General features: G+C 35.7%; 1 protein-coding gene across 2 annotated transcripts in view; it reads left to right on the top strand.

The window, feature by feature from the left end:
* LOC149748752 (disks large 1 tumor suppressor protein-like) overlaps positions 1 to 14650 on the top strand; it is a 588852-nt gene that overhangs the window by 63236 nt on the left and 510966 nt on the right. For both annotated transcript variants that reach the window (XM_089914186.1, XM_089914187.1), the window contains exon 2: positions 989 to 1120. In XM_089914186.1, the coding sequence (XP_089770312.1) occupies positions 989 to 1120 (132 nt within the window). The remainder of the gene's footprint in view (positions 1 to 988; positions 1121 to 14650) is intronic.

Below are 14650 nucleotides of genomic sequence, written 5' to 3'. Positions count from 1 at the left end.
CGGGCAGTGAAGACATGTAATCAAGAGCCATAATATAACAGTATGTATTAAGAATGCCTGCAGTATTTGTGTAGGCAAAATGGTTTGGAAGAAGGGTGACAGTGATTAATTTTAACTGTCAGCGATGGCTTTATGGAATAGAGAGTATTTGAGTTAGGTTTAAATTAAGGGAAGATCAGTTTTCAGTTGACTTGATTACTTTCTATGCATTTGACATTGTATTAAGTATTGTGTAATTTAATCCTGCTACCTGTGAGGAAACTGAAGCTCAGAGAAGTTAAGTAATTTGAGGGTCACACACAGCTAGTAAGTAGGTTTCAGACCCAGATCTAGCTGACAATAAACACTTTCCAATATAGCACACTGATTCAAGGTAGGGAATTGGGGTATGGGGGAGGATATTCCAATACAGGGGGCAGGAAGAGCAAAGAAAAGTGCAGAGGTGAGAAAAAGAGAAAGTGTGTGTGTGTGTGTGTGTGTGTGTGTGTGTGTTTTGGGAAGTGGAGAGGAGAAGTGAGTAATCCAATGTGACTTGGGCACTGTGTGTGTATGTGTGGAGGGGGTAGAATAATATATAGTGGGAAATAAGGCTAAATATATAACTTGTAAACAGATCATGCGACGGAGGCCTCAAAGGTTGTGCTAAGGAATCTGGATACTCTCTGGTAGGAAGTCACCAATTTTAAGATAATTTTTTCTGACAAGAGAGAGTCTCATCTACTATGTGAATATCAGTTGGTCAGCATTTCATTCGGACCTTTCTTTTGTTTCATAGTTGCAGATTCTTTTGGAAGACAACAGAAATAAAAGTGGGTTCTTAAAATTGAGTTCATTGTAATTATCAATTTTAAAGATAGTTTATGGAATTCATGATTAGTTTATTAAATTATTTTGTCATGAAATTAGGAATATAACTATAGAATAGTTTAATGTTAGCTTATTATTTTTCTAAGACCATAAGATAGAATTTTAAAATCATGTTTTTCAGATACTGACCGAGCTTTATCATTACTGGAAGAATACTGCAAAAAATTAAGGAAACCAGAGGAGCAACAGTTGAAAAACGCTGTTAAAAAGGTGATGGGTATCTTTAAGAGCAACTTATTCCAAGCTTTGCTAGGTATGTATTAAAAAATTATTTATCATCTTAATGATCAGAATTGGGCTTAAGAGTTTGAGTAATGTGGTCAGAAAACCCGATAACCAAATTTAAAACTGAAATATTTTTCTTGATATCAAGTAGAAGAAAAGATTTTTCCCCCATTTTCTTGTTTAAGGTTATCTTAAAAAAGAACTTCTATAAAATAGAAATAAAGTGTATGTTAATAAAAATATTGAAAGAATGTTTTATATAGGAAGACAAGTTTACACAGGAAAAAACTGGAGTAGCTTATTGCAAAAAATTGAGGACAAATATGCTAAAGAAGGAAGTTTCCTCCTTCTAGACGAAGACTTCCCTAACACAAAAAGTGATGGGTCACATTCTACTCAGAAACATAGTTCTAGTTTTACTCTCTTCTTAAGACAAAAACAACTTTTTTCATCTTTCTTGCTACTCTTAAGAAATTTCATGATTCAAATTGAGAAGTTTATTTATGAAAATCTCAGTGCTTTGTCAATGCTTCATGAATCTAACTATATAATGTTTAACCTTTTGCGTATTCTTGAATTTATGGTTTATTTATGTATGTCTTTATACATACATTTTTGCATTTATGCAGATAATTTTTAATTCTTTTTTTAGAGTTAAATAAAAAAATAGAAACAAATACCTCCCCTCAACAAAAGCAACCAACTAACTAAAGAATTTAAAAAAAGACTCACTCAATTACACTATAGATTTTACTGGACTTAAACAGCATATTTTAAAGAAATAATTGAATCTACTAGATGTTATTATTTTTCAGGTCTGATGGTTATTGATATAGAAACAAAAAATGTGAATTTATGGGGGTAAATCTTGAAAATACTTTATTTGTGTTTTTATTATAATGAATGTATACACTTATTGACAAAACTATAACTTTATGGTTTGAATATAATTTAAAAAACCATTAAATTTTGAAAAATTAAGAATCAGTCTATTGAATAAAAATAGAAGTAAAAAGCTTTATAGGATTATTGCCTGTGGATTAATTTCTTTAAAATATTCTTATATGGCTGGTAAGAATTAATGACACAAATAACTATAATCATCTTAGTTGGTATTAAATAAAAACAGCTCTAAATGGAGTCTTACAGAATTTAAATAAACCCTGTCATTAGAGAATAGTATTTTAGAGAACACTTTTAAGCAACGAATTTCTCAATTAAAAATTAATAGTTTTATCTAGTTGATAAATAGTAAAGACTATTAACAGAATGGCAATGCCTCTAAATAGATTTGTATTATGTGCTTAGATAAGATTGGCTATGACTTTTGAGAGTTTGAGTTTTTGAGAACTTTATTTAGGAAGAATATTGTTGGATGCTTTAGAAAATTCTACTAAGGTAGTGTAACCATTTGGTAATGCAACATCATTACACGGGGAATAAAAAGAGGAATGACAAAGAGTTGTATTTTGCCATTGTTTTGAGTGAGTTGTAAATAACTTGGCAAAAAGCCTGTAGTGTAATTGGAATTTCTGTAATAAAATGAGAGGCAACAGTAATCTGTAAAAAGCTGTTACGTAAGTAATCCTGATGCCCAACTTTGAATGGATAGATTTGCTTTGGCTAGTCTTTTAAGTCATTTTGGGATAAACCAGAGTGCACAGAATGGAGCAATGCTATACAACAAAACATAATTTTCTGTTGAATCCTGTTAGGTTGCTAAATATTGCTTACTAATTTATTATTATTGAATGTTTGAGTTGGTCTCTCTGTGCAATTTTAAGGACACAAAAGAAGAAAAACTATGTAGCCCTGTGCATCCTGAAGGGGATTATATCTTTATAAATGGATAAGTAGGGAACCATTAATAAATAGGGCATTATTATTATTTTTTAACATCTTTATTGGAGTATAATTGCTTTACAATGGTGTGTTAGTTTCTGCTTTATAACAAAGTGAATCAGCTATAGATATACATATATCCCCATATCTCCTCCCTCTTGCATCTCCCTCCCACCCTCCCTATCCCACCCCTCTAGGTGGTCACAAAGCACTAGAGCATTAGTTATGCTCTGTATTTTGCTTTCTGCTTTGACTAACTTCCCTTCCCCATTTTTTTTTTGTTACAAGTGATGGAAGATAGTGACTTTCACCCATTGTTCTGGTATTCAGGTAGCCAGTATGTTGAAATAATGCTTTGCATGAATCTCACCTGAAGAAATAGAAGGGAATCATAGTGCAGAAAACCCATCATAAATGGATAGTAGAGTAAAATACTATTATTTCAGAACGTGCTGTAATATTTACAAGTGACCAGGAAACCAGGCCTTCTCTCTATAGATGAAAAGCATCACTTTGAAAATGAATACTATCCTTTTGTGGTACTTCATCATATGCCTAAAAAAGAAAATGCAAACACGTCTTAGATAGTAAGATGGTATAATCCTTGAGGACAGAATTCTGTCTCCATAACTTTGACCATTATTATAGCGCAAAAAAGCATTTTATAAATGGGTTCTGTGGTAATAGGGTGGAGGGTGATAGCAGAGGTATTGTTTTTTCATTTTTAAAATGACCTTATTTGATTATAAACATATATGCTCATTATGGAAATTTTAAAAAATAAAGTCAAAGAAGAAAATAAAATCCAAGGGTAAAATGCACTTCTCTTATAGTAAATAGGGAGATGAACTGTTTAACTTTCTTCTTTCTTGCTTCTCTAGTCCCTGTATTCTTTGTTTTGGCTTTCCATTTACCAATAACAGAAAGTGTAAAAAAAACACCTTAACTTTTAGAGCTTCCCTGGTGGTGCAGTGGTTAAGAATCCGCCTGCCAGGGCAGGGGACACGGGTTTGAGCCCTGGTCCGGGAAGATCCCACATGCCGCGGAGCAACTAAGCCCGCGTGCCACAACTACTGAGTCCATGTGCCACAACTACTGAGCCTGTGCTCTAGAGCCCATGCTCTGAAACGAGAGAAGCCACCGCAGTGACAAGCCTATGCACCGCAATGAAGAGTAGCCTCTGCTCTCTGCAACTAGAGAAAGCCCGCACGCAGCAACAAAGACCCAATGCAGCCAAAAATAAATAAATAAAATAAATAAATTAAAACAAAGAAAACAAATTAACTTTTAAAAAGTTAGTAATTAGTGTTCATTAATGTACAAAAGAAGAAAAATGCCTGAAACAGCAAAGCTGCACATTTTGATGTTAGGCTTAGGGTGACATCTTGTGGTAATACTGAGGAAAATATTTTGTCCAATAGATAGTTATAGTTTTATGATGATTGCATTATTAACACTTCAGAATTTGAATATAAGTGAGTTGGAATTCCATGATATTTTATAAATTAAGTTAGATCTCTTTCATTTAGCATAGCTAAAACATTCAGACTTTCAAGGCACTCTGTTAGGTTATTTACCCTTCATTTAGGTGATGAAGGAGCAAGATGGAAATGTTTTTCTTTTTATACTTCCCTTCCAGATCTACTTTGAAATTTAAAGATATGTATTGCCACCATAATTATTTGTAAAAACTATTTAAATAATATAATGAGTTAGTTCATTTTTAGATATGTACTACAAAAGTTCTTTGCTTTTATACCTTATTGAAAATTGTCTTATTCTTTTTTAAAAAAATTTTTGAATTTTATTTTATTTATTTTTTATACAGCCGGTTCTTATTTGTTATCAATTTTATACACATCAGTGTATACGTGTCAATCCCAATCACCCAATTCATCACACCCCCACCCCCAGCCTCCCTACAGATGTTCTCTACATCTGTGTCTCAATTTCTGCCCTGCAAACCAGTTCATCTGTACCATTTTTCTAGATTCCACATATATGCATTAATATACGATATTTGTTTTTCTCTTTCTGACTTACTTCACTCCATATGACAGTCTCTAGATCCATCCACGTCTCAACAAATGACCCAATTTCATTCCTTTTTATGGCTGAGTTATATTCCATTGTATATATGTACCACATCTTCTTTATACATTCATCTGTCGATGGGCATTTAGGTTGCTTCCATGACCTGGCTATTGTAAATAGTGCTGCAATGAACCCTGGGGTGCATGTGTCTTTTTGAATTATGGTTTTCTCTGGGTATATGCCCAGTAGTGGGATTGCTGTGTCATATGGTAATTCTCTTTTTAGATTTTTAAGGGACCTCAATACTGTTCTCCATAGTGGCTGTATCAATTTACATTCCCACCAACAGTGCAAGAGGGTTCCCTTTTCTCCACACCCTCTCCAGCATTTGTTGTTTGTAGATTTTCTGATGATGGCCATTCTAACTGGTGTGAGGTGATACCTCATTGTAGTTTTGATTTGCATTTCTCTAATAATTAGTGATGTTGAGCAGCTTTTCATGAGCTTCTTGGTCATCTGTATGTCTTCTTTGGAGAGTTGTCTTTTTGTTGCAATGGTAAAAAATTGTCTTATTCTTTATTCATTACTTTTATGTACAAGTATGGACAGAACTATGTATGTATATTTAAAAGGTTTCAACCCCTTCTAAAATCTTGTTAACCTTTTTTATCTAATTTTATTTCCTCTTACTTCACTGCAGTGTTTGAGGGGGAATTTTGGGGAAAGATTTAGAAGAGAATGGGTAGTAGAGTGATAGTTTCCTTAAAAGTCTACCAGTAACAACATCTTAGAAAATAACTTATTCTGCTTTATGGAGGCTTGCATGTCAGACTTTGTATTAGAGTAGAATATTTTTTATCTTCATAAAGCTTAGTGTAGAACCCTATGGATACTTGAAATTATTAGCAATAGGGGTGATACAGTAGATATACTACATGTTAGGATTTATCACCTCCTTGTTGAAGCCTTCTACCATGTCCCTACCTGTTAGCAGCTTTAACCAGCCCTTTCATTATGTCTCTTAACATTTAGTTCATATTACTATAAGGCACTTATTACACTGACTTATGATGAACTGAATATATTTCTGGTCCCTCAGTAGAATGTGAGTAGCTTGAGAGTTGAGGTTATATCTAACTAACAGTTGTACCCCCAGTATGTGAACCTTTAATAATAATAGGCCAGCAATAAATTTTTTATTCATTTATTCAACAATTATTTAAAAAATACCTGTTATGTATTACACATTGTGCTAGGCAATAGGGATACAACAGTAAACTGTAGAGGAGAGGATCGTCCTTGCCCTTCTGGGTAAGTGAGAGAAATCAAGTAGAGAGAAAAGAGATGTTAGGTATGCAATCAGTTAATCATTTAAATATAATAGTAATAAGTATTACAAAATTGATCTGTATTGGAGTTTTATCAGATTTTAGTTTGAGTAAAAAAAAACTACATATTTTCTCAGTATAGTAATTCTAATATAATATTTTATTTCAAAATAACATCTATTTGAAAACATCATGGCTATTTTGGTCTTGATTTGTCTTTGTAATGTATAATTTTTGCCACCTGATTGTAAGAAAGTCTAAGAATTTTTTATAGATTATAGTGAAATGGTTATATAAATTTGGAACAACTTGGCTTCAGTCCTCCAAAGCAGAGGTTCTCCAAGTGTGGTTTGTGGATCAGCAGCATCAGCCTCATTGGGAATTTGGTCAGCATTGCAGATTCTTGGGCCTCACCCCAGACCTACTGAATTAGAAACCCTGGAAGCAGGGTGCAGCAAATAGTGTTGTAATAAGCCTTCCAGGTGATTCTGAGGCATGCTAAAGTTTGAGAACATATGTTCTAAATGGTTAGATATTTGGCCACTCAAGGAAAGTAATATAGTATGTGAATAGTATTAATAAATTTGGGAAAATATGACAGTGACATTTCTTCATTCTTGGGTTTTATAAAGACTTGATTTGATCTTTAAGAAATCCAATGAGCCATTATCCTTCTGGGATATATCTTGACTACTTTGAGGATCCATAAATTTAGGAATATCATTATGGCATCTAATTTTCTTTTTAAAGGACAGTAGTATATCTGAAACATTTAAGTGATTGATTTTTTCCCTTTGGATGCTTAATGGTAGTTTCTACCTATGGGGCTATGGATAGAGAACAGCAGATAAGCGGCATTGAGATGCTGCTGTTGGCAAGTGGGAGGCTCACTCACTAGGGAAGTGCTTGCTGCCACTCACAGCCTCAAAGCATGTGCTCCTGTGAAACACATTTAATTACTGTATGTTATGGACATTTAAATAAGTATTGACTGGTCAAAGTGGTGAATGTTAGATTCTTAAATACCAAGGTCTACTCTGTTCCTACTTATTTGTTTAGAATACTCATTTCACTAAAATGAATGCAGGTATTTCAGTTATTGCAATTTAATTATAATAATTAACAAGGTATTTATGAAGTGTTTACCTGTTTACATGGGCATATGCAGGTGGATATTATTAAAAACCAAATTCCTACCCTTAAGGGTGTTAAAGTCAATTGGGAAGGTAATATTCACATATATACAAACAAATGTAAGACAGGATGTAATCAAGGACTAAACTCTGGAGCCTAGACCAAACTGTAGGAGTTCAGAGAAGTGTGGGTTTATTGTAGGTTGGTGTTGCTGGGGAAGATTTTATATAAAATGTAAACTTGAGCTGGGTCTTGTCAATGATAGGATTTGAGTAAGAAAAGAGGATAGAGAAGGACATTTTTCCCCATCCATCCATCTAATCATCCATCCATCCCTTTATTCATTCAAAATTATTTATTGAACACTGTGCCAGATATAAAACTGGGGAGGCAAGCAGTAAACAAAATTGCATGAATAGTTTATATTTACAGTTGTGAAAATGCTACAGTGGAGAAGTAGAGGATGCTATGCGTGAGAAGCTTAACCTTAGCAGTGGAATTGGGGAAAGCTTTCTCAGGGAAGTGACATTTTAGGTGATGACAATTAAACAGATTCATAGAGATCAGAAGGAGAGTGAGGAAGTAGATGTGACTTAAATGGGTTCAAGATGTTCTTGATATTTATGCTTTAAAAATGTTCTCTAGGGGTTGGCTAAAGCGTCACGTTAGACTTAAATCTCTTCTAAAGGCTTGTTTAAGTTTGAGGGTACACTTGAGAAACAAGAGTAGTAAGCATAAAATGTGGCCCAGACAGTCCTTATAATTCCTATTGTTAAACTGCCATATACTGAGTGTGATTAGCTGTGTGTTTCATGTCAAGTAGGATCAAATATTTCTTAAGTTAAATTTGACACTTTAGGTTGGGTACCATCAAGAGGATTGTATGTCATTCTTGGCTCTGGACTTTGTATATTTGCTGCAGGATTTATGTCACCAGATGGCACCATTTAACTAAATTTATGTACTATGGATGCTTATAAAAGTGGTTGTTTTAAAAATGAAGGATGTTTTTATTTGTGCTATAACTGAATTAGCAAAAAATTAATTTATTTTGATAGCATATTAGACTTCGATACACAGTAAGGTAATGAAGCCCCAAAAGTTTGTTGGGAGCATGAAAGCATCTGGTAATTTCTGCTAAGGTACATAATAAATGAAAATCTGGTGATGATCAGTATCATTGATATATGGTAGCTGGCAAAAAAGCAGAGCACAATAGGCTTCTCCATCTATTTTTTCCTATAGCTAGAAGAATAATATTATGAATATTTTAGTCTTGAATTTAACTTTAATATGTAGGGAGTTGATATACATAATAACAAAAATATAGAGAAATTTCTAAAGGATTATTTTAGCAAAAAGCCTTTTCAAGATGTCTTAAAATATCATGGTAATAATATGTTAAACAATTTTGTCAATAGAGTGTATGTTCTATCGAACTGTAGAACTAATAAAATTAATAAAACATGATATAGACTTCTTTCTTAGTATAAACATTTATCCCAAGGAAATGAATATTTATTCTTAGTTAAAAACTTCCTTAATACTTTCCCTGCCAGTAAGCAGAATTAGTTACTTTCTCTTTTACATTCCTTTAGTATTTGTTCATATTTCTGGTGTAGCACTTAGTGTGTTGTATTATTGTTAATTGCTTACATGTTGGTCTCCCTCAATAGACTGTGAGCTTCTTGAATGCAGGGCCTGGTTCTAATTCAGTGTCTGCAATGGAATAGTCAATCATTAAATTTCTTTCATTTGACAGAATCTATTTTGAACACCTGCTATCTAAGAGACACTCTGTTAGGCTCTGGGGATTTAGTCACAAGAGAGATGTGGACCCTATTTTCATGGAGCTCACGGTCTAATAAGGGAGACAGACATTAAATAAGTACAACTGTGATAAGTACTTTGAAATAGTTATTTGGATCAAACAGTAAAATCATAAGGAATTACTTGTATACTGGTATAATTCATACTACTGTATTGTGTTTGTTTAAAAATGTTTAGATACTATTTATTAAATGAAACATTCTAGTCTTCTATTATCCTTGGAATGAAATTCAAACTTCTCACCTGTAAGGCTCCCTATCACCTCTGCCTACCTCACATCTCATCTCTTACCACTCTTCCCTACTCACTGTACTTCAGCCACACTGGCCTTCTCTCTGTTCCTAAATGCTGCCCCAGGTAACTTTACATGCTTCTTTTTTGTTTGGAGTACCTTTCTATCTAAATCTTTGTCTTACCTCACTCCTCACCTCCATCCCACCCCCAAGTCACATCTATCACATTACCTGTTTTATTTTTGTCACTGTAGGTATCACTATGAGAAATTTTGTTTGTTTATGCATTTTGTATGGCTTTCTCCACTAGAATGTAAATTCCATAGGAGCATTCTTGCCTGTCTTATTCATTGCTGTATCTTTTATTTTAGCTTAGTGCTTAGAACATAATAGCCACTAAGTAAATATTTGTTAAATGAATGAATGAATAAGTGAGTGTTGCTGCATGCCTGGGACTGTGTTAGATTCTTGTTTAAGTTAGAAATGGACTAATTTGAAAGGAGAGGAAAGCGTAAGTAAGTAGGGTTTTATTTTCACTATGTTGTCCTTAGGTAGGCAGTTGTTGGCATTAAGTCAGCATCTCAGGAAGGTTCCAGCCAGCGTCTGTACTGACTGGGAATTATAACGTGACCTCAGGAAGGAATGTAGGAGTGTAGTGCCAGTACAGCCCAAGGCAAAAGTGTTGTCACCAGGCGGAGCACCTGGAGCTTTGACTGAGCCAAAAGAATGGATCCCAGGTCCCACCAAACAGACTTCTGCATCAGAGGCTAGCAGTATGCCTAGTGAGCGGATGAACAGGGTCATTGCTCAAGGACCAGAGAAGCCCAAGGACAGCATGTAGATCCAATGAACACAACCTATTTCTATCCCCAAGACTATGATGGCAGATAAACCACAAGTCTGACCCCAGAATTGTCTACTCCCATATAACGGGGCATTATTTTAGAGAGAAGGAGGAGGCGTAGGCTATATGAATGAAAAGTTTTATCTGAGAGAGACTTTAAATTATTGAGCCAGACTACACTTTAAACTGGATTGAGTGGTCACTTTTCCCAATTAACCAGGGATTGAGGGCTTCTGAAGCTGCTGGATAAGACACATACACAGTAAAGACCTATACATTTTGTTTGCCACCATGCCACTTATACCATGGTGTGGTATAAGTTGTATGTGTGACCCTGCTATACTGAAGCATAGATCTCAATGTTGTTTCTTACCTCTTCATTTTCAACATTCAATTTGGTATTGAATGTCGAAAAGCATTAACCACAAGAAGGAGCAATGGGAGAAGAAATAGCCCACAAGTGTCTCACAGGAAAGGCTTCCTCTTTCTCCTGTTAGCTCTGGTTCCTGGCAAAAGATAGAAGTGGTGGAGAATGAGGAACATTGGTCTACCTTAGTTTGTTTACATGAGTCATTCCTAAGAGTTGCTTAAGAAACTATTTCTCCTTTACCTCATTTGTTGCTCAGAAGCCCAGAACTTCTAAGACTACGTTAGGAATTCCAAACCGTCCAATAATAACCTACAGATACCATACAGCATAAATTTTCCTGGTTTCTAGTATGAGTCTCTGGGTTCTACCTTATATTCAGTTTCCAGTTTGCTGTCAAAATCATAGACTTTTATAAAACCATAAGATTAGAATTTTCTTTACAGGACCATGTATATGCAAATTGGGTCATCAAATGTACCTAGAGCTACCAAACTCCAGTGGGCATGCCAGGTCTTACAAAATGAGTTAATCATGAATCCCTAAAGTTTAAAGCATTGTTAAACTCACAGAAACAAATTATACTGAATATTAAATAATGCGTTCAGAAAAACCTTCAGTTTTGAAAATAAGCCATTTGAAAATAAACCATTCAGAAAGAAGCCTTGGTCTTTATAAATAGTTGCTGCAAGAGTTTTTTTTTTTTGCGGTGCTCGGACCTCTCACTGTTGCGGCATCTGCCGTTGCGGAGCACAGGCTCCGGACGTGCAGGCTGAGCGGCCATGGCTCACAGACCCAGCCGCTCCGCGGCATAGTGGGATCTTCCTGGACCAGGGCACGAACTCGTGTCCCCTGCATCGGCAGGCGGACTCTCAGCCACTGCGCCACCAGGGAAACCCAGCTGCAAGAGTTTTTTGAAGAAGGGTTTAAGAGCTTTTCAACTGATCAAAATAGGACAATGATTATAAATATAAAGGTGACTTTTAGATTTCATTAATTGAGGTTATTAATACCATCCAACCAAACCTATTTATTTTAGGTGCAGGGCTCCATTTAATAATTTTTCAGAACATATGTTCACTTTCTCCTTGCTATTTTCCTCATACAAATCTAATTTTTTAAACTATATGTTTTTCTAGAAATGGAGCCCCTGGAGATACGGAAAATTTAACATATTTAGTAGGGTTCTCTGTAAGTACTAAATAGATTTTGATGTAAGACACTTCCTTTTCCTGAATTTGAGTATTTATAATTGTAACATGGAAGAGTTGGGCTAGTGCAATAAATTTCTTTATAAACATGGATGATTATGGAGAGGAATATGACTGCATCTTGAATGAAGGATATAGGAAAATGGATAGCAGTATTCTACATAACTTCATACTTTCAAATTTGAACTATTGTCATTATTTTGCCTTTGTTTTTGGACAGTCTGGTTCCTTTTATCAGTTTCTTGATCTCTGTTCTGGTAATAATCTCCTTCACTGTATCTCAGCCACCCGCTCTTAGATTTTACTCTATATCTTAACAATATTAATAACCACACCCCTCTAAAAATCTCAGTTTTAAACATATTACTCTGTGACCATCACTCGTTACCTTCTATTGATCCAGTTCATTTCTGTATTTCCCATATCAATCATTGATCCCATAAGCACTGCTAAGTCATTGGCCCCACAAATTTTATTTTTGTGATCTGTTAGCTACCATAAATCTTCAGGTCCAGCTTAAAATACATGATTCATTGCTATATTTAATCATTTTATATACATCTTCAGTTTCTTTGTTGTCTCTCCATCTGCTGGCAAAACCAACCTCTGGTTAAACCCATCTCTGTCTATTCCATGTCTGCACCATTACAGCTAAATGTAGCTGGAGAAATACATACAACCTTGTTAACTGGTTTCACTTTAAATTATGACCAAAAAGCCTATTATGTTTCCTTGGACAGTTCACTTTCTTGTTCCCAGGGGGAGCATTTCATACCTTTTTTTCTCCTCAAATGCAATACACTGCACCTTCTTCAACTTTAGCTGCTGACCTTTCTTCTTATTTTATTGAGACAATAAAAACAATCAAAAGAGAACTTCCTCATCTTTTCAGTACTTGATCTACCAACCTACCTATATCTGTATCTATGTGTTTTGCTTTTTCTTTTATTAATGTGGATAAACTGTCCCTCCTTTTATCTAAGATGAAATCCTCCTCTTGGATAGAGTATCAGAGTCCTGGAAGGTAACAGAAAGCCTTCTTGAAGAGAGTTTAATGAAGAATTTGTTTACAAAGAGATGGGGCAGAGTTAAGGGAATCAACCAGGAATGGAAGCACTCGGGGACTAGGAACAGTGGGAATCTTGAAGGAACAGGGAAAGCATGTGAGCTGTTACTGTAACACAAATAGAACTGCAATTATTGGAAGGCTGCCTGAGAGGAGTGATGGCTTTAGGAAGAAGACAGCCCCTGCCAAACCATGGCCCAGCAAGAACAGGGCTGGGTGAATAAACATCCCAACCCCTCTTTCCTCCCTTCCCTGATCTTCTGCTGGTTATTCCTATTAGTGGACCCCAATAGGAAGCCAGAGGACAAGTGAGCTGGTTAACACAGTCTGTAAAGGTCAGCTTCCCAGGGCACAGAGCAGGGTGGATAGGGGAAGAAAGATGACCTGGAAGGGCAAACAAAGAAGACTCATGACAGGTTATGTCTGCATTTTTCCTTATTTACTCAAAGAATACGCTACTGTAATTACTTCTTCTCTCTTTGCAATTAATTTTTACCTTCCTCTTCAGTTATTAGCACACAAATGTCTCCTCTTAAGAGGAACATTTTAGGGTTAAGAGTATGGACCCTTGAGCCAGACGGCCTGAGTTCATATCCTGGGTCCTCTGCCACTTACTACTTGTGTGACTCTGGGCAGATTTCATAACCACTCTGTGCCTCACTTTCCCTGTCTGTAAAATGAGGACCATAGGAAAAGTACCCAACTCATAGGGTTGTTGTGAGGATAAATAAGTTAATATATGTATTGCATTTTGAACAGTGCCTAGCACATAGAGTTTGCTACTGTTGTCTTTAAAATCCATTCACTTCATCTGTCATCTCCCTCACCTTGTCTTCCAACTTCTATCTGAGTTTGGCCAATGGGAGGTACTAAGAGGAGATCAGAAGTGGTGGAGGAGGGAAAGAGAGATGGGGATGTTTATTCTTGTGGTCCACTTCCTTCTGGGCCATGATTTAGCAGTGACTGCATTCTGCTTGTTAAGTCTACAGGTCCTGTCATGTAGCCCCTCTCCCATTTTTCTAATCCCCTTTAGAACAAAATTTATCATGAGTTGTTTATACTCAGTCTGTGCTTCTTCGTCACTAATTTTCTCTTGAAGTTACTCCAAATTAGGCTTGTCCTCTCTACCCTAATGGGATTGTACTTGTCAAGGTTATAGAGACCTCTGTGTTGCTAATTCATTGATTACTTTTCAGGATTTATCATATTTCTCAGCAGCATTTGACATACCCAGTCATGTCCACCTTCTTGTACCACTTTCTTTACTTTCTCTCTTGACTTAAATGTTGAAGTAACTTGGCTAAGGTACTTCAGGCTTCTTCTTCTTCTTCTTCTTCTTCTTTTTTTTTTCCTATCTATACTCACTACAGTACTTATATAGTCTCATTCAATCCCATGGTTTTATTTTATTTTATTTAAAAAAATATATTTTATTTATTTATTTTTGGCCTCATTGGGTCTTCGTTGCTGTGTATGGGCTTTCTCTAGTTGCAGCTCTTCGTTGCGGTCCTCAGGCTTCTCTTTGCGGTGGCTTCTCTTGTTGCAGAGCATGGGCTCTAGGCACGTGGGCTTCAGTAGTTGCGGCTTGCAGGCTCTAGAGTGCAGGCTTAGTAGTTGTCGCGCATGGGCTTTGTTGTTCCACGGCATGTGGGATCTTCCCGGACCAGGG

The sequence above is a fragment of the Delphinapterus leucas genome, chromosome 7 (genome assembly GCF_059928025.1).
Source record: "Delphinapterus leucas isolate spDelLeu-1000000601 "Yukka" chromosome 7, BTC_Dleu_Yukka2, whole genome shotgun sequence".
In the NCBI taxonomy this organism is placed as follows: domain Eukaryota; kingdom Metazoa; phylum Chordata; class Mammalia; order Artiodactyla; family Monodontidae; genus Delphinapterus; species Delphinapterus leucas.
This window is presented reverse-complemented; position numbering and strand designations above follow the sequence as displayed.